Here is a 20,599-nt window from a genome sequence, read left to right on the forward strand (position 1 = left end):
TGGCCTTTTTTTTTCTTTTTTTTTTCTTCTTCAAATAATCTGATCTTTGTCAGCACGCGTGCGTCAGTTTGATGTAAAAAGAGTGGGTGTCTCCCCCTATTTTCCACCCTGCTTCTCACATCGTGGACTTCTATCCTGCCTCTCTTACCTTGTACTTTCTAGCCCATGCACTCCAAGTTGGTAGACACAAAGCTTTTCATTCTGTGTGAACAACGTATAGCATGCTAATGAGATTAATCAGATTTCCTGTTCCTCAGCATCAGAGGCACTAACTAGAATTGCTTTAGGCAGTTGTTAGGCTGATGTGCTGCTTAGTACTGAGTGGCATAACAGATTTTTCTTAAAAGTGAGTAGAGTTCACAATGCAGCCCTTGAACTCCTACTCAAATTATATTGTTAATCTAAAAATCTATGATGGCTGAGCCAGTGTGACTGGCTTCATTCAGACAAAGTCTCCTCATGTTACCTGAATTTTTGTCCTTGCACAGCCTGTGTTCTTAGGCAGGGAAATGACTCACTGCCTGTTTGCCCTTTTGACTTCAGTATAAAAGGCCTATCTTCTGTTTGTCTTATTCAAGAAAGTTTATTAGCAGGGAGCAGGTGCCCTGCAAAATCTTGGGCTTACGTAGTTGGGTCTCCTGGAGGCTACTGTTGATGCATTTAGTCTTGGCTTGGTACACTGGGTCAGTGGGGTAAAATTCTTTGTAACCCTTGTAAAGCAAATAATACCAGAAAGGGGATGTGAGTATGATGCAATTCTAAGCTGTCGTACTACTTTTCTTTGTAAAGTGATGCAAACGCCTCATGATCAGCTATAGATTAAAGTTAACATTTCTGTCTACCCATATGGACATTTACCTTCTTTTATCATGTATTCATGACTTTTCTCCCCTCTCACATTTCTCCCACAGCCTGTAGAATAATATACAAGCATAGAAATGATCACATTTACTTCCTTTCCTGATAGCAACAGCAATATCACCAAAGCTGTGCAACATTCACACACGGATTGACCTACACAGATAAAGACTGCTGTGTCAGCTTCGATGGTGCAGCATTACTTTTCTCACAAAACAAAGTTGCTCGACTGCCTCTCAAACATTCCCCGCCTCTGTGTTGAGCTGCTGATTACAACTGTGAACTCTGGACCTGTTATTCTGTGTTGAGATTTTATCTGTTTACACTTAACTAAATGCTACTACAGTCTAAAGCAACAGCCTCACAGTTACTGTAATTTGGTCCCGAATGTATTAACGGCAATGCTTCTGTTATTTGGAAGTAATAGTGGTGGAAATATCCAAAACAGGTAGCTGGCAAACTGGCAGCTGTTCCTATTTGTGCTCGTACTTGCTGTTAATCTTCCTTGAGACCTGGAGGCTGGACTTAGTGCTGAAGGAGGGCAGTGCTAAGTGTTAGTGGGAGTGTGGCAGGCTATAGTCCTAGACACGTTAGAATTAGAATAGCTTTTGCCTCTTATTACTCTTTTGACAAAATGAGTGAAAATGCTTAATCAAGCAATCTCTTTTGCTCTCCTCCATGACATATGGCATTGGGGGGCGTTTGTCTTTGGTCTGTAAGAAGAGAAATGTGTGAATGTGCAAACTTGGCTGAGAGGTCTCTTTCTTTCTCCAAGGCTTTTTGCTGAGCTGTCTCTTCTCTGAGCTGAGCTAAGCCGTTGAACTGCCCCCCACAACAGAGCAGGAAACTTTGTTCCTCAGCACTTTTGGAAAGTGGTTTTCTTGCATTTGCCAGGATTTTTAAAAATGCGTTTTGGGCCTTTTTTCTCATAGGTATTAAGAAAATACTTATTGAAAATGCATCTGGTTTAGAAAAACAAATCATATACAGGGATATTCCTCTTACAGAGGTGCAGCTTTAGTTAAAACTGCCTGTGCATGGGAATTTTAAGTAGCTGAATGTGAGAAGTTTTTCTGACTTAGATTTAAGTAAAGTGTGTTTATTATTTCTATAGAAGTTTTAAGGTAAATGGCCGCATTGTTGACTTTACTAATTGAGTGCAGTCTTCTGTAAATAAAGCCCTGACCCTTCAGTTAAAAAATGTAAATTGGGGGCTCTGGCTTAGTTTTGATCACTCATTCATTGCTGTGTGGCATGTCGGAAATGTGCTACATTTGTGGATTGTGGTTCTGGTTTGCCATAGCTGTTGGGCTTGTATTAAACTTAAGCCCCATGTATGACAGTGTTTATCCTGAGGGAAGGTGTTTGATCTTGCGCCTTTCTAACTTCTTCGTAGGTCCTGCTCAGGTTCCCATGATGTCTCCAAATGGTTCAGTGCCTCCAATCTATGTGCCTCCTGGATACATTTCACAGGTAGCCATTCATGCGCTATTTCCATCCCAGTGTTTCTGATTGGCATCTTATCATTCTGAGAGTAGCTTTGATATCTGCTTTCAATGCTATTGTTTTCCCCCCCTTAGATCATAGAAGAGAACGGAGTGCGGCGGGTTCTGGTTTTACCTCAGCAACCAGAGTTCCACCCAGGGGGGCACTCCCCTCTCCACCATCCTCCTCCACCACCCCATGCCCACCTGCCTGCCTTCATCCCACACCCTGCCATGATGCCCCCTCCACATCACCTGTATACAGGCATGGCAGGGGGCGTGGGCGACATGAGCTCCCAGTACATCTCTCAGTACCATCCAGCTCATATTTACCCAGAGCAGGGTGAGTTGGAGTCAGGAGTCCCTGGATATACTGTTATACTTGTTGTGTTGTTTGTTTTTGTATTTGTTCTCAGCACTTTATTTGGATAGGCTGGTTACACACTAATGGCATGAGTCAAGTCTTACTCTTTTAGTTGCTTAATCTAAGAGAATTACTTCACTTTCATCATGTGCATTTGCATGTCCATCTTATAAGAATAATGTGTTTGTGCCACAGTCTCTACAGATTCTCACTCCCAACATGGACGTCCGTCGTTGGTTCACAGAGATGACAGAACTAGCAAAACACATGAACGTCTGCAGAAGAAACTGAAGGAGCGTCAAGGAGGAGGGCAGGTGAAGGACAGCCCTCCCTCGTCACCACAGAAGTCCTGCAACAGTCCCCCAACGGTGGACATTCATAACGGTATTGGAGGGAAAGGGCTGGAGGCAGAGCAGGGGCAACTTAGGCACACAGTGTCCTCTCCTGACAAGCAGACAGGCAAGCGAAAAATTGGAGAGTCAGCAGGTAAGAGTATTAAAGGGTGGAGGTTTATCATAGGTTTTAGTTTTGGGTTTTAGCATGGTATTTGGGAAAACTAATAGCTGGGCAAAGGTGATACTATTTAATCAGTCACGTTTTAATGTGCAGGAAGAATAGTTTCACATTGTGACCTGATGGAGATTGCTACAATGTAGAAACAATCCACTACTAATAATGAAGCATTTAAAAAATCGTTACAATATTTTTCAAGATCCAGTTAGAGAATCATTTTCACAGCTTAGAAATATCTGAATTCCTCACTTGATAGTTTTCTTTAAGTCTTTAAAGCTTAAGGGTAGTAACTAACAGAAGGTTGATCTGTAATCATTAATTTAAAAGAAGTTTGACATTTACAGAGTGATTTTGGTAGTACTGACACATCCTGTTTGTTCAGCACGTAAAAACAGTAGCTATTATTAAAGTATTTTAATAAATTGATTTACTTTTTTCTCTTCTTTCCTCAGTACTTGACAAGGAGGCGCAGGCCCTACAAGCGCTCTTGAGCACCATCAATAAACCAGAGGTTGGTGTTTACTTCTTTCTTTCTTTCTTTTTTAAAAATCTAATTAATGCAGTTTGCATGATTTTATGTGATTCCGTTAACAAAAAATGAAACTGTAATGATGCTACTATGTTGCATCATTAAACATTCTATTAACAACCTCAGTGAATTATTACTTAGCATCTTACTAATGGAGTCAGACCTGCTGACTACCATCCATGTGGGGACTTTTATTCCCAATTGTGCCGCAGCATTTATACAAGTACTGAAAGGTTTGGATTTGCTCTGGGTTAAATACATTTTTCCCCTGGCTCTCACATAGTTAGATTATATACATGAGAAAGCCATTTGTTTTGCACCAAAATACATGATTAAATGTTATAGTTGCAAAATTATCTGACTGAAATATTCATACTAGATACATTTTTTTTTATCCTTTGAAATTGCTATTTTAAAATGGTGTTGGGTTCTCAGCTGCCCAGCAGCTTTGTAGATAAATGAAGACGAGAATGGCTGTTCAATAGCAGCTGGGTCAGAATTAGTAGAACTGCAAATAGAATTTGCTTGACCTTATAAGATAAGATTTGTCACCGTTGGTACCGTCTGAGCTCCTTGTAAAAGTAGCAAAAACAACTCGGTTGGAAATATAATAGATAAAGTTAACAGAATACTGGGGAAGTTCAGCTCTTTGCTGCCATACTGGTCCGTTACTCAACAGAGAGTCAAACTGCAGGAAGGAAAAGGACTAAGGTGGGCCTGCAGGGCAGAGGGGAGGAGGTACAGACTTGACCTGATTGAGTTCTTCCACATATGAATCCCCCCCCTGCAGAGTAGCTCAACCTATTTTTAAATCTTCTCCAAACAGAATGGAAAAAAAATATCTTAGGGTTGCACAGCACATCCCTGCCAGAAGCTGAAAACCTTTTTCCCAATGCACTGTCAGTTTGCATATTTTGATCCCACACTCTTTTCCACTACCAAGCAATATGTTGGTTTTGGAAAATGCAAGAATAAGAAATGCTTATGTTTTTAAGACTTCTAAGCATGGCTGTTTACCAGCCATAACCAGTTTTGGTTCTGAGTTTTAAGGGTTGTAGGAAATTATTAATTTGACAGTATTTTAAGAGTCTGCAGATACTCTGAAGAAGGAATAACTTGATACTCATCCAATGTACTTTCTTGTGATAGGTGTCAGACATCGAGGCCAGAGGAGCAACAGTGAGCTGGAGTGCGCCCACCAAGCCAGAAAGTGAGAATGACAGCAAGGAGGATGACCCCAGCTTCTCAGAGCCTCTCTGCTATGATGTCTCCATCTCAATTAGTGGTAAAGATGGGAAGTACCAGAGCATACACTGGTGAGTATAAGAAACATCCACAAGTTTTAACATCAGTTGTCATGACAAATTAAGCATAGACTATGTCCTTATCAAACTCAAAAGGTGTTTGTTTTTTTTTTCATTTTCCTTTAATGCAGTGGGGAAGAACTAAGTGCAACTTTAGAACTCCTTCGGCCAGCAACAGACTATCATGTCAGGTTGGTGCAACACTCCACCACCTCTTATTTCAAATCCAGATTTAGTACTCCTAGGAATAATGTATAAACATGTTTTTTTTTTTTTTGTTTGTTTGTTTGTTTGTGTCATTCCCCCTCCCAGGGTCCAGGCGATGTGTAGCGGTTTACAGGGAAACCCATCAGAGGCTGTGAGCTTCACCACTTTAAGCTGTGAGCCAGATCCTCCCAATCCTCCCAAGAAGATCAGTGGGACCAAGAATTCTCTTTTACTTCAGTGGAAGGTAAAAGAAAAGACTGCCTGATGAAGCCACAGTTTTAAAGCTGGACATTAAGAAGCAGCAAGAATGTATGAGATAAAAAAAGATTACTAAATATTGAAACTACGATTTCTTTTGTGTTCAGGAATGATAGTAGGTGATAGTAATAAACGATGCACACATATTTGCCCCTTGAGGCGGAATAATGACGAAGAGTTAAGATCCCTGCACTTTCTATGATTACCTGATAATTATAATTACCTTCCCTTCACATTTGTTACCATGCCCCCATCAGTGTTGTACCACTTCTGCGTTTTCATTCAAACTGTTCTATGGTGAGGATTAATGCTAGTGGTTGCACAGACTACTAGTTAGTTGAAATATTAAAAACCTTTTTTTGTTTGCTTTTTTTTAATCTACAGGCTCCATGTGACAATGGTTCCAAAATTCAAAACTACATACTCCAGTGGGATGAGGTAATTTTTTTTTTTTTTTTTTTTTTATATCTCTAAAGAATTGATATTTGTGTTCAACTAGTATTCCAGTTTCTTAAGTGAAACACTTTGTTCATTAAAGGGGAAGGGCACTGGTGTTTATGAACAGTGCTACTATGGACCTCAGAAGCAGTACAAAGTGACCAAGCTTTCTCCAGCTTCACGATACTCTTTCCGCCTTGCAGCCAAAAATGACATGGGTACAAGGTAGGTGCATTAACGTCCTATTATCTCCTGAATGGCACCCTCCCTGTTGTCCGTTATTATATTGCTGTTTCTTCCATCCACTGTCTTCATCCATGTGTGTCTCTCACTGTGTTTCTTCTGTCTCTCTCTCCCATTCTTTCCCATCCACCATCTCTCTCTGCCCTCCCCAGCGAGTTCAGTGAAGTGGTGGACCTGTTCACCTCATGCAGTGTGCCATTGCCACCCTTCCCTCCAGAGCTGGAGATGGCGGGGGTGACCTGGCTGTGTCTGAAGTGGCAGAGGCCTGCTAGCTCTCCAAAGGAGGATGACATCTTTTATATTTTGGAAATGGAGGAGGAAGGCTCGGTATGTCTCCTGCGTAAACCTAAAATCATCTGATCATGTGAGATTGTAGCTCATGTATGAAACAGCAGTATATGCAGACACTGTTTTCTGTAAAATATTATGTTTTTCCCATCCACGTGAAGTGCCTCCCGTTAATGCATACAGGCTTCTCTTAGACTGTTGTGTTTCCAGTTGTGTTGCCATCTTGAGTTTGTGAAAGAGTATAAAATATGTACATTTTCCACATTTTGTTGTGCTTAGACTTACCTTAATTCTTTGTCCATTGTGTCCTACTTCTGTTGGTGTTCCTAAGATTCGTTCTGTGCCTAATGGAAATAAATTAATATTAAACAGATGTAACAGTTTGTATTAGGTCTCACAGTTGATGATGTCAGAGTTGAAAACTAAGCAGTGAGGTCAAAAAAACATGCCCATAGACTTGCAAGAAAGGGTTGACTCAATCCATGGATGAAGGAAAGGATACAAGAACATTTAAACAGTGTTAAGTATTCGAGAGTAGATGGTCTCCATTGAAGGTGGTTTCTCTTGCCTTTTAAAAATAATGGTAAGTCCATCCTTAATCCTTAATCACAAGAGTCACAGCTACCGGTTAAAGGTTTAAAGAAAAATTGGAGCAAGAGGGCTTGGTAAGACAGGTAACACAGAAGCCAATTGATTTTTTTCCTTTTTTTTTCTAGGTTAAAAAGTTGACATATTTGTAGCTTTGTTGCTTTTGCCCCTCAAAACGTAGTAGGTGGCGTGAACCAGACGAAAGCTTCTGTAATCCCTGCAGCTATTGCTCCTGCAGACCACTTTGCTTTCTGTGCTACAGTGGTTGTCTTGAAAGCCATTGCTCACCTGGTTGTTTTCCTCCTCCCTTTGTCATTTGTCTTTGTCTCAGGGATATGGCTTCCAGACAAGCTACAATGGTGACGAACTCTCCTTCACCATTAGGAATCTCCACAGGAGCACCAAGTACAAGTTTAGGGTAAGGGAGCCCAAAGACTGACGTTGGTCCTTTTGGTTGTACTTTAATTTGAAATAAATGAAATCATATCTTTTAAATCAAAATATTAAAAGAATGCAGATCATAAATGTAGAACTTCTGAAATTTATGCTCAGGGATGCAGTGAAGCATTCCTGTCCAACTTTTTGGAAAAATGTTGAGGTTAACAAATTCTGAATGAGCATATATTTATTTGTTTATTTATTTTTAAAGCTTCAATATTTGATATGTTGAGCTTGGGAATTATTATTATTATTATTATCATTATTATGATTATGATTATTAATAATATCAAGTGTCCCAATGATTTTTGAAAACAAGGTTGTGGAGTGTGTATGGAGAGGAACAGCTTTTAGGCGGGGAAGTTGCTGAGTTCAATGTTGACCCTGTGAGTCATCTGTTTTGCAAGATTCTGCTAGCAAAGCGGTGGGCAGCTGACAACATCAACAGGAAGAGCCAATGAGAACCTAGTTGTGCAAAGTGTTTGAGCCACACAAGTTTTTTGGGCCGGCAGTAATGTTAGAACCTTTGGACAAATAGTTGCCTGTGTCTTCTTCCCTATATATTTTTCTCTTTCACACATCCCCAGATTCCCAGTCTTTCCCATTCTCCCCAACATTATTAGTCTCCTATTTAATTTTTGAATGTTTACTAAAGAGTTTTGAGCTCAGAAAATGGGCAAAGATTAATGATTGGTTGAAATTAAACTGAAGATGTGACGCCTGCTTGAGATGTATGATCCATATCTTTATATAAAATAGTGTGTTCAATAAATCTGTAATATTAGTTTTTCTAAATATTTGTAGCGTGTTAGACGTCTTAAATGAGTTTTGTCTAAAACACAGTTCCATATCCTGTAAACGTTGTTTTAGTATTGATTACAGCAATTTGTAAATGCTGTTTAGCCTTGTTTGAGCAGGCCTGAAAGATATAGAGCCCACTTTTAAGAGGTTTACTGTGCCCTGTTAAACTAAACATTTCTCAGAGATGGCGTTAGTGAGTTCTTAGCTTGAATCCATCTTTAAAAATATCATTTTTGCCCAGCATTTTCACCGCAGACATCCAGACGTTCAGACATATAAACACCTGCCCAATTTCCCCAAAGCATCTTTGTGGTTGTTTCTACTACACTGGTTTTCCTCAAAAGGAAGTGGTGGGTTTCTGGTTTTGGTGCTAGAGGCAGCAGTGCTGATTGCCAAAACATATAGAAGACATTCTTTTAATTCAGGTGAACTGCTTTTGTGGTATTTCCTTTAAAAAAAAAAAAAAAAAAAGTTGATTACATAAGTTCCTCCATACGACTGTATTTAACAAGTGTGTCATATTCAGTTTAGCTAAGTAGCTGTACTCCTAAACTGCATTTGCACTAGATCACAGGTGTTCAGTGTGTCTCCCCTCTCATAATAACTGTTATTTTCCCCGCAGCAAGTGACAGTAACAGGTGCTATTTTTCTGCCCTGTGTTTCAAGAGCAAGAAATCCAAATTAATTAATAGACTGGTAATAGAATTTATAAGCTTTACTCACATGGCCATACAAATCCACACCACAGCATTGCAAAGCATGAAACTGTCAGAAAAGTATCACATAAACAAGCCGCCATATGGCTAAATGATATAAATATTCATTAGCCATCTCAAGAAATCCTCAATTCCTCATTTCCAATTTTCCAGCTGCACATTGCGAAGGCAGGCTATGCACTGTGCAGGTTTGTTTGGTACAATACGTGGATGAATGCTGCTCAGCGTGCTCACAGAGATTTCAATATTATAGCAGAAGCGGCAGAGAAATGCAAATCCCAATAAAGCTTATTGTCTCATTTCATGATTGCCTTTTGAATTGAGAAGAATAAAACCTGTTTAGACACCACAAGCTCTGCAGAGTCATCTCTCTCATAATGTGCTATTTGCCCGAGGCCATTTTAGTTGCAGGCATACTGTTTACTTTGTCTCATGGATCTGGCTGGTGGTTATTATCAGGGAAAATAATGATCTTTATACACTTGGTCTCATTTACTACCTAGAGGGGAAAAAAGGATTAATTTCCTGATAGGCGTTTATTATTTATTTATTTCTGCATTTCTGCACCTCCTCCAGGTGGCGGCATACAACTCAGAGGGCAAGAGCAACCCTAGCCAGGTGGTCGAGTTCATCACAAAACCAGATATACCTGGCTGTCCCTTCAAGCCTGTCATCAGAGGAAGAGTCCTGCCCAACAGCTTCAAAATGGCCTGGGGTAAGTTTTCTTCTAGTTGCCCTTTTGACTTATTAAAACCTTTCACTCTTCATGTAGTTGACAGCCTGGCAAGTCCAGTTTGCAAGTTCATTTTTCTGACTGAGCTCTGCCTGGACCTATGTGACGGATGACATCCCAGGCTGTCTGTACTATAGATGATTGACAATTCTCTTCTCTTCAGACATAAGCATGAATCCTTCATACGCACCCCTCACTGGACAAACACATCCATCACCGGTGTACGTGTCTGTGCTTCCAGATTTCAGAATGGCATTTAAAAAACATGTCTGCAGTTATGAAGATATTTTCAAATGTTTCTGTGCACTAAAATGAGTTTCAGAAGAAAAAACAAGGCAACATCCTTGGCCAATCATGCTTTAACTGAGATTATTCTAATGCCGAAATCAGAAATCAAATTTTGTAGATTCATAGCACACTTTTAAAATGAATTAATATATTTCAGGTGGATAAGTAGTCAACCCTTTTGGGGACATAATGATTTATATAGAAAAATAATTATTTTAATTATGTGCTTGTGTTAAAATTTAGAACCCCCTAAAGATGATGGTGGCTCAGAAATCACTAAGTATGTTGTGGAGCTTTCTGAAGGCACAAGTGGTAAGTTCTTCATGGTGACAGTAATAATTTACAAATTTAATAATATATGATTTCATTTATTGAAATAATTTTAATGTAATTAAAATGGTCTGTGCATGCGTGTGTGTTTTTTGTTATGTTTTTTCCGCTTAGGCTCACCGTGGGGGCAGGTGTACTCGGGGCCAGCTCTGGAACATGTGTGTGAGGGCTTGAAGCCCGGCTGCTCCTACCAGACGCGAGTTTACTGCATGAGCGAGGGGGGGCAGAGCCCGGTGAGTCATTCAACGTCAGTACACGTGTGCACATGGTTGCGCACATAGCCTTGTGTTTCACCACAGGAATTCAGAGTTTGATGCATCAGTTACATATTTATTTGATTGCAGGGAGAAAAGGGAGGGTAAGATATGGCTGTGGTTTTTTGGGCGTTTTTTTTGTTTTGTTATGCTTTTTTTTGTTTTTGTTTTTTAAATGATTTGCATACACATGGACTGAGATTACTGTTAGAAACATTAGAAAATGTAACAGACACTTATTTATCTTATAAAAACTTTCAGAATCACACTAGGTGTTAGCCCCTTTTCCTGTTGTTGTTGTTGTTATTATTATTATCATTATTATTATTTTGGTTATGAGTGATGCATTTCTGAGCTGTTATTCAAAGTGTTGTGAGTAAGCAGACAGTGATGATTTCATTAATTTGACACAAATGATTCTAGATATGCAATCTATTTATGGCAAGTTTTAATAGGAAATTGTCATTCAGTCAGTTGCTTATGTTGGATATTAGACTATGCTTCCTGGTGTGTAAGTACAAGACAAAGCCTGCTAATCGATTAACCCTCCCTGCATGTGTCAGAGAATGTTTTTCTTAATTAGTTCAGTTCACAGACGCTCTTCATTAATTTCTTCATCAGCTGTTTGTGCATGCATTTATTCAAGATGGAGCTGGTAAAGAAACATGAGTCATGGTGGCGAATTCCTGCTTTTTGGTGCAGCGCAATGTGACATAACACTCACATGGGCTTTTTTTTTTTTTCCTTTTGTCACAGAAGTTGAGTGTATAATTCACTTGTGAGGCAGTATGTCTAACTTTACCCATAAAGACAGCGTATTTTTCTGTATGCTCGTGTCCTTTGATTGATGCATTCACATTCGTCTCCTCTCCGGACTGCTGTAGCCTGAGTTGGTCTGATAAGCCGGTGAAAATGACAATCTGTGTCCTGTGTGTTTTGTAAGAGGAGAGAGTAAAGAGTGTGAAATTGTTATTTTCTGTGGGTCTTAATTGGTGTGTTGTCTTTACTTGCAAGCTGTCAGAGACCCTGCAGGTCCAGACTCCCGCAGTGCCCCCGGGGCAATGCCAGCCCCCTCGGTTGGTGGGCAAGCCCAAAGCCAGGGAGGTGCAACTGCGCTGGGGTGAGTCATTCCTCTCCAACTTAGATCTGTGTGGGATGCATCTCTGGCTTCTGTTGATGCATTTATTTGTCTTGTGAACAAACCTCAAAGCACTAATCTTTGATTGTACAGTTACTATTATTTTGCTGTTTGTGCATTTTAGCTTTGTTTAAACACTGTTATTTTTCTTGGACAGTGCTTCTTTTTTTCTCCCAAAGTGTATTGATCTTTATAAATACTTGGTTGTACAAATTTCCTAGGTGTCCCTCAGGTAGACGGAGGAAGCCCGGTTTCTTGCTACAGTATAGAAATGAGCGGGCCACAGTCTGAGGAAAGCAAAGAGGTTTACCAGGGTCCAGAGCTGGACTGTTCTGTAGGAGGGTTAATGCCTGGCAAAACCTATAGTTTCCGGCTCAAGGCAGCAAACAAGGCTGGGGTGAGAGACTAATAATACTGAATAACACTGTAAGGGATTTAATTATTTTTTTTCCCAGTGTGCTTTGAACAGTCTCAATAAATACATTTTAAAAGTGTAATTTGGAAATTTCTGGTTGTATAAACTAGTTTTGTTCTTTTCATGTGAAAAGTTTGGCCCTCTTTCGGAGCGCTTTGAGGTTACGACTGGCCCTGGGGCCCCTGAGCAGTGCAAAGCTCCCTCCACCACATGCAAGTCCTCCAGCTGTGTTGTTGTGAGCTGGGAGGTAAGACTGGCTGCCCCAAGTAATGTGTTCAAAATTGAGTGTTGTATGCATCATACTCATTCATTTCTTGTTTGGGATCTAGGCCCCTCCTTGTAATGGAGCTCCGGTGACAGAGTTTCGTCTGGAGTGGGGAGCAGCTGAGGGTAGCATGCAGATTTGTTATAGTGGACCAGGCCTCAGTCATGAAATGAAAGGCCTACTGCCTGCAACCAACTACTTCTGCCGGGTGCAAGTGAGTGCTTCATTATTTCTCGATTTTATTTCTCGATTTCTAGCCCCCCTCCCCCCCCTCCCCCCCCTTTTTTTTCTTCAGTCTTCACCATGGTTAAAATAAAGGTCTAAAGCAGAATTATACATCATCTTTCACTATATAAAGACTATTATGCTATCTTATGACCTTATTTAAGTGTGATATATTCTCTGAGAATCTCATAATAATCCGAAGGACTCCCAGTAAAATGAATAATTTTAACTTTAATTTAATTTGAGAACATAAAGCTGACTAGGCCAGCACAGTAGGAAATATCTGAAACAGTTCTGCATCAGTTCCCTTATCCTTTGAGACACCACTTTCTGCCGGAGTGGAATAGTTCTTTTCAGGTTTTTTGGGGTTTTTTTTTTTAATGTCAGTACTTGTAATAATTTCTGCAGCGTTACTAAATGTCATCATTTGAGGTTTTCTCCAATTTTGTGGATGTTATCAGTTGGATAGTTGTTTGGTGCATTTAATTTTTAGCATATTCTTGACTGAAGAGTAAAATTGTTTACGTTTACATTGGAACTCCATCTTGTGGTCAAACGTTAATGCTGCACAGGTGTTCTTCCACACCACAAGTGGTACTTGATATCAACTTCTTGGGCGCACTCTTGTTTCTTGTTAATAGGCTGTGAACGTGGCTGGTGTGGGTCCCTTCAGCGAGGCAGTGTTTTGCCTGACGCCCTGCACTGTGCCTGCTGCTGTCAGCAACATATACGTGCTCAAAGAGTCTGAGCTGCGAAGTTACGATACTCCAGTGGATGCGGATGAAGATGAGGATGAGGAGGAGAGTGAGTCCCGGCCACAGCCGGTCTACTCTCCGTCCACCTGCCTGGGTATTTGCTGGGACCCTCCATGCGATCACGGCTCTGAGATCAATTCCTACCTGATTGACATTGGAGAGCGACAACCTATTGTTGTTGGTCCGGTCACCAAACACGTCATCCAAAATCTACAGCCTGACACCAGCTACAGGTTGGTGCAAGTTTTAAAGGTAGCATCGTAGTTATGCTACACCACTAAGAACTTTCCAGATGTAAGGCAGAAAGATTTTTAAATTATGTCTCTGTGCTCATGTGGAATAACATGTGATACAAATTGGACACGCCACGCTTTTAGATTCACTTGGTCTGTGATGCTTTGTTCCAAAAAGATGTCAAAGGGGACAACTTGGGCAGATGTAATTGGTTACATCTGTAAACCTTGTCTATTGTGAAGAGGGCTGGCAACTGTTTAGAAAGCAGTTGGGTTCCAGACGAGACATCAAACATTTTTTTGTTGGCTGGATATTTGAATGTGTTTTATTATTCTAAACGAGACAGAAATACTGACAGAGTTCATGGATTAACATTTTAAGAGGGACTGAGATGAATGAATTTGTTGTCAACTTTTAGTGAATTTGTACAGAAAATGTAAAATCAAGGACATAAAGGTCCTCTGGTTGTCACTGCAGTGTTTTACGACACCTTTCCAGCTCTCTGGTGTCATGTCTTCTTCTTCTTCTTCTTCTTCAGGATTCGAATCCAAGCCCTTAATAGCCTGGGAGCAGGCCCCTTTAGTCACACCTTTAAGCTGAAGACAAAGCCCCTGCCCCCACAGCCCCCCCGCTTGGAGTGCACCGCCTTCAGCCACCAGACCCTCAGGCTCAAGTGGGGTGACGGCCCAGCCAAAGCCACCTCAGATGCCCTTCAGTATCAGCTGCACATGGGGGACAAGAATGGCAGGTTAGTCGGTCATTATTCAGGTGGGAGAAAGCGATCTGACAAGAGATAAACCAATAAGAAGGGAGACTGGAGTTTGAGCAAAAGCTGCAGATAACTGTATTCAGGAGGGCGGGGTGATTGAAAATAAAGCAGCAGACAAATTGCGTTGGAAGCTGAAGGAGACAGGAACTGATGATATGCCTTTTGCCACTCTGTAGTTTCAGATAGAGAAGTCACTCATGCCATTTGCTTTTTCTAATATTTATCCTTTGCTCATTAAATCCTTTCTCTTTTTCCATGTTCCTGTCATTGCAGATTTATATCCTTGTATAAAGGACCATGCCACACACACAAAGTCCAGAGGCTTAATGAGTCTACCTCTTACACGTTCCGCATCCAGGCCTTTAATGAGGCGGGCGAAGGGCCCTTCTCCAATGTTTACACATTCACTACCCCACGTTCTCCTCCAGCTCCTCTGAAAGGTACAGTGCCACATTTTTTTCTTTCTGTCCTAAGCATTAAACAGTTCCTACTATCTTTACAGACACTCACTGCTTGACACTGTGTGCTCATCCTTTAACCTGAGGTGACCCAAACTTGACTTGCATTTGAGTTAGACCAAACTGCCAGAGATTCACTCGCCTGCTCTCATCAAAAGTCGTGTAGATCAGCTCTGTGGTCTGGTCTCTGCCAGCCTCTGCAGAGCCTCTTTTGATCCTACGCGTTGAAGTCAGTAATGAGGATGTAGGCTTTATTCTCAGTGCGGCACCTCTTTTGAATCAAGCAGTCATGTGCCAGATTGTCAGTGTTACTCAACACTGCTGGTCTCCCCACACAGTGAAGTGGACTCTCAAATATAGACAGTTTGAATTTAGACAAGCCATTTCAGCATTGAGTTTAACGTCTGACATCACAAAGGCACAAAAGACTAAAATGCTACTTGCCGCTCCATCTCTTCACGCATTACCAGGCCACTTTCAACCAGTCCAGTACAACCACATATTTTTTATTGTTTTTGCTCAAATTGCCACCTACCTAAGGAACAGCGTGACTCACAGTTAGGTACTCTGCTAATGGGGGAACAATCACATTAAGTTCTCTAAAATGCACTTCTTTTTTTTTTATCCGTCAGCTTGAGTCACTGTTCATGTAAAAGCAAGTACTCTTGTATTAAAGCTAGGAGTGTCTGAAGAAGCTCCATTTTCAGAAATCCCCCAAAGCTCGCATTCAAAGTGGGAGTTTACTTCATGTTTGAAAAGTGTTTGGGAACTTTGATGTCTCTTACTATTTTGTCAACAAAGCTACATCCCGTTATTTTGCAGAATACGCATTATGCGGGGTTCACTTCAAATGGTGTTTTGGTTACTTTAATCCAGAGAAGCCTTTTTACACATCTCCATTGCAGTAATGTACCACCCTTCAAAGGGAATCTAAGATAAATAGCAGTTCAGTTTACCTGTGTTTAAATGAAGCCATTTTAGCCTGGATATAACCACCGGTAGCGTTTTAGATGTTGAGTAGCCAGAATTGACCATGTTTGGACCTGAGGGAGGACTTGGATCAGTTTGCAAAGCAGACTACTGTTATAAACTGTGCTAATTGCAAACACACATGGCTGCTAACTAGTGTTAAGTAACACACTAATAAAAAACCAGATTTTAATCTTCAAAACTCAAGTGCAATTTGTTGCAGACTTCTTGGACAGGCACACAGCAAGACTGCATTTATTGATTATTGGTTAGATATTTCACTCACATTAAAGTTGCCATCAAGGGGAAACTGTGTCAGGCTCTAAACATGTATTTAAATGCTCTAAATCTGGCCATTTAACATGGGAGTCCATGTGGATTGACTGCAGTGTTTGATATTTTAGCACTGGCCTAATTTTTTTTGATGCAGAGGGTGTTGCATGTGTGTACCTTTCTAATGCTGTCAGTGATGTTTTGTTGTTTTTTTTGTAGTTGGGTTTTTTGTGGGGTTTTTTTTTTTTACATTTCTATTAGTCTATTTTAAAGCAGTTAAATAAGTAGTCGCCTGTATTGCTTGTCTTCATCACAGCTCATTTTTTTCCCTCTTTCATTTCCAACTTCACCCTCCAGCCCCTAAAGTGGAGCGTCTGGATGATAACTCCTGCGAAGTCACGTGGGAGGCCCTGCCGCCTATGAAGGGGGACCCAGTAATCTACAGCTTGCAGTGTATGATAGGAAATTCAGATTTTAAACAGGTACAGATGTTGTCGTGTTAAGGTTTTGTACCCCTCCTTTGTGTTTTATGTCCTTCTGTGTTACCTTCATGTGACCCACCATTCATCACAGTGGCCTTTTTCTATGCAGAGTGGGATACAGATGGATCCCAGGGCCTTGATGCTTTTGCTGTGGCTTTGCAGCACTCTGTATTACTCACTGCTGGCTTTAAATTGCCCATTATGCAAAGGTCATTGATCCATGAGGTATACCAGGTGTCTAACCCCTGCCACCACATTCATCCCTCTCAATGGCCTGTGGCCATGTTAACATGAAATAATGGTCTCTGCAGGCTTATGCTAATCTCACCACATCGTATATGGCAATTGAATCGGGACGCTGAAATATATGGCTACCATCCCCCTTTGTTTCCCTCTTTGTCAGTCTTGGTGGCTTGGATTCAAAGCCCATATTTAAGAAAGTAATTTTTGTATCACTGCTAGTTTGACATCCAGTATTTAAATAACACTGCTCATATCCTCCTGTAATTTTGTGTGCAATTGTTTTTAATTTTGATTTTATGTGGTGGGCTTAATTAAAGTTTAGGCTTCAAATGAAACGTTTGTTCACTCATTAAAGAGAATCAAAGAAAGTGTCACTACGGCAACCAAGCAGATCAGGTTCACGAGGTCCTCTAAAAACTTGTGGGTGTGTCAGCTGGACAGACGGCTGAGGCAGATGGCTTTCCACGTCTTCCAAGGCGAAAAAACAGGACAAGTCTAATGAAAAGAATCAAAAATACTCTGTCAATTGGAAAAATAATAAAAGTTAAAAGAGATACAAGTGTATTTTCATTATTTCCTCTCACTGAAGTTACTCAGAAGCAGTAAGAAAGATGAATTTTCATCTTCATTGTTCAGTACAGCTTCTTGCTTCATGTTTTCTATAATTTTCTATACTATTTTTAATCTCTTCCTCTCTCCTGTTCTCAGGCTTACAAAGGCTCTGCCACAACCTTCCATGTTCAGAACCTGCAGCCCAACAGTGACTATCGTTTCAGAGTATGTGCTATCAGGCAGTGCCAGGACACCCCGGAGCTGAGCGGTCCCTACAGCCCCACGGTGACCCTCTCCTCCCAGCGGAATGATGCGGCGCTGGCCGGCAGCGCGGTCAGCTCAGGATCCAGGATCGGCACAGAGTCCACCCGAGCCAGACAGAGCCTGAGCGACGAGCAGTGCGCTTTCCTCATCCTCATGGTTTTTGCCGTCATCGCCATCCTCATCGCTTTTGTCATCCAATATTTTGTCATTAAATGAGCAGTCTGCACCCCCCAGCTTCAGGGTTATAGCTTTACTCTTCCCTGCCCCTCTGTCTCTCTGTTGTTTTGTATTCTTTATTTTGTACTTACTATTCTCCAGTTTCAACGGAGTAATTGCATTAGCCGAACTGGGGCGCAGCAGGAGGATGGGCGGGTGAGTGGGCGCTAAATGGAAGTTATAAATTGAGGATGTAACGTCTCATTTGGCACCTGTGATACCTTCCTGACTCTCCTTCCTCTGTCTCCCCGCTCCAAGGTTGTGGTATCTGTTGAGTCCAAATGCCTAATCCATCACGATTAGCTTCCTGTGCAAAAGGAACTCAGAAAGCATAGGGATAGGGTTTGCTTTGGGGAAGGGCTGGGGAGAAGTGGCGCATATATATAAAAATGTATAGAAATAGTCATTATTTATATTTCCATTTAAGTGTCCAGTAAGAAACAGTTTTTTGATAGATGTGTTCCAAAAATAGTCTGTAGGTGTAAACCTATGTGCTATTTGATCCTGGGACCTGGTGGGCCAGTGTTTGCACAGTGAGGTGTGTCCAGATGTGTTTACTGTATGTAGTTTGTGCCACTGCGGTACACGGCTGGGAGGGCCTCAGGGCCACACGAAGGGACGTGATTCCCCATGCTGGAGTTTGTTCGAGAAGTCTAGGGAAAGAAGAATCTGAAGAGTTAACCTTGTTCACATTAGTAGGACGTTCATTTAGCACTTTCCAACCTTTTTGATGTTCAGAATGTTTAAGGATGCAAAAATGACTGGAGAAATGTTAGTATATTTTTGTACAGTGAAGATCTGTAAGTTTGAGGAAAAAAAAAAATGCTCAGTATAAAGTTAGAAAACAAAAACCAAACTAACAGTGAATTCTAATTATTTTTACTATCATATAGTTATACTGTAGCTTGTTTTTACAATCATGCAGCTGCTTTACTCTGAGATATTGTTGTTCAGCACAAAAAATGTATGCTTTCTCGTATGTTCTGTTTTATTTCGTTCTCCCCGGTAATTGATTTTGCACCTTAGTGAAAGAAAACCTAGACTGACTGCGTCTTGGTCTTGTGATGCATTTTATAGAACACACTTTGAGATTGTGAAAGCCCTTCATGTGTTTTGGGTGTTTTTAAAAGTTGTTGAATCACATGACATGTCACTGAAACAGCTAATCAGCAAAAATGAAAAAATAAATAAAAATAAAAATAAAAAAAGGATTTAAAAAAAGAAAACCAGAGGGAAAAATATCACAAGTTGTTTCAGAGGCCTTAATTGGAGAGGAAAAAAACTTTGGGAGATATTTTTTTTCTTTTTCTTAATTTCTCTTCAGTTCTTATGGTTTTCTTTTAGTGTTAGAAAACACTACAATGTGTTTCATTTTACTTTTGCAAAATTCATTTGGTGTTTAGTAAACATGTATAATCATGAGAGAAATGGAAAGTAGTTGTATGTATTAAATTTATTTTGGTTTCTGTTTTTTCAAGTCATACATGTGTGAAGTATATTTTTTTATGATATTGAAGTAATATAAGTTAATACTCTCCAGAACATTAAAAGAAGAAAGAAATCCTGTCATGAATCATTGAAAGCTGAAACAAAATGTGTTATCATGTACTTCCTGTGAATCTAAATTTGCCTTTTCTCTGTGTGTTAAGTATTTCTAACAGGTTGCTAAGCTGAGTTTTCAGTGGTAATCTGGCTGTAGAGTCTAGTGATTGGTTTTGGGCAGATAACTGCTGTTGCAACTTTCAAAATGAAATGCAGGTACCTTGCAAAACATCCTGGATAATTACATGATTTGGTCCTTAAGACATTCTGCAAATGTCTCCTCTTTGTCATTTAAAAAAGAAGAAGGAAAAAAAGATTCAAAATTCCTATTTTTGATAGCAATTGCAAAGCGTGCCATTTTAACACCTCTTCACCCGGGGGCTTACTACCTTTGGCTGGGGAGATTAACAAAATGCTACAAAAATGAGTAAAATATGCACAAAACAGACCATTTTTATGTAATTTTAATGTTTGCAGTTACCTCATACACCGTACATTCCAAAATGAAAATTTGTTATACTATACATACTACCAGACATATCACTTTACAATGTTCGTTATGGGAAAAATGTATAATCATAGATATGTATCTAAAGTGTATCTGTATAGTCATGATATCTACAAAGGATCCATGCACAATAAAAGATTTATAATTCTTTGTCCTGCTTCAAGTTTGTACATGTGAGTGTTTGATTACCTATTTGTGCACAACATGACTTTGGCAGCACTTGTTTCTGAACGACTGGCTTGTGTTTGAGGGAGGGAAAGAGCACCTCAACACCCTTCTTTATATCTCCTGATGGTTATAAAAATTTGATCAGTAAAGAACTGCTGCTTCTCTGGTGGTAAGGGTGAAAATCTAAATTTCAATGCTGTTCTAGCCACATCCAAAAAAGAAGCAGAATTATGGGAAAAGCTATAAGGGACTATATTTAGATTGCTATACCCTCCTTAGTGGCTGAATAGTGTAGTGGTTAATATAGTCACTGGTTAGAGGCCTGGATGACACACCAATCCCTAGGAGGGTTGCATCAGGACAAAAAAAAAAGTCCAAACAAACGTGGATCCATCCACTGTAGCAACACCTTGTGAGTGAGCGATCAGTCGAAATAACAGTTCAGACTCCTCCTTTTGCCTTGAACTGCCTGAATTCTTAGTGGCATCG

General features: G+C 40.4%; 1 protein-coding gene across 4 annotated transcripts in view; it reads left to right on the plus strand.

Moving 5' to 3' along the window:
* Window positions 1-20,092, plus strand: part of fndc3a (fibronectin type III domain containing 3A) — a 47,730-nt gene extending 27,638 nt beyond the window's left edge. For 3 of the 4 annotated variants that reach the window (XM_014334922.2, XM_014334921.2, XM_014334923.2), the window contains 23 exons: window positions 2,255-2,331; window positions 2,439-2,685; window positions 2,902-3,192; window positions 3,672-3,730; window positions 4,898-5,064; window positions 5,184-5,243; window positions 5,365-5,503; window positions 5,902-5,955; window positions 6,056-6,180; window positions 6,351-6,525; window positions 7,406-7,492; window positions 9,606-9,744; window positions 10,294-10,362; window positions 10,495-10,613; window positions 11,649-11,754; window positions 11,994-12,169; window positions 12,321-12,434; window positions 12,517-12,666; window positions 13,319-13,665; window positions 14,205-14,414; window positions 14,709-14,875; window positions 16,493-16,617; window positions 17,569-20,092. In XM_014334922.2, coding sequence (XP_014190408.1) covers window positions 2,255-2,331; window positions 2,439-2,685; window positions 2,902-3,192; window positions 3,672-3,730; window positions 4,898-5,064; window positions 5,184-5,243; window positions 5,365-5,503; window positions 5,902-5,955; window positions 6,056-6,180; window positions 6,351-6,525; window positions 7,406-7,492; window positions 9,606-9,744; window positions 10,294-10,362; window positions 10,495-10,613; window positions 11,649-11,754; window positions 11,994-12,169; window positions 12,321-12,434; window positions 12,517-12,666; window positions 13,319-13,665; window positions 14,205-14,414; window positions 14,709-14,875; window positions 16,493-16,617; window positions 17,569-17,892 — 3,527 coding nt within the window. In that variant the 3' untranslated portion in view covers window positions 17,893-20,092. The remainder of the gene's footprint in view (window positions 1-2,254; window positions 2,332-2,438; window positions 2,686-2,901; window positions 3,193-3,671; window positions 3,731-4,897; window positions 5,065-5,183; window positions 5,244-5,364; window positions 5,504-5,901; window positions 5,956-6,055; window positions 6,181-6,350; window positions 6,526-7,405; window positions 7,493-9,605; window positions 9,745-10,293; window positions 10,363-10,494; window positions 10,614-11,648; window positions 11,755-11,993; window positions 12,170-12,320; window positions 12,435-12,516; window positions 12,667-13,318; window positions 13,666-14,204; window positions 14,415-14,708; window positions 14,876-16,492; window positions 16,618-17,568) is intronic. The other variant, XM_005926513.3, reaches the window with a different exon arrangement.
* The last annotated feature ends 507 nt before the right edge of the window (window positions 20,093-20,599 follow it).

This window comes from Haplochromis burtoni, unplaced genomic scaffold (genome assembly GCF_018398535.1).
Source record: "Haplochromis burtoni strain Fernald_Lab_line unplaced genomic scaffold, NCSU_Asbu1 Contig_36, whole genome shotgun sequence".
NCBI lineage: Eukaryota > Metazoa > Chordata > Actinopteri > Cichliformes > Cichlidae > Haplochromis > Haplochromis burtoni.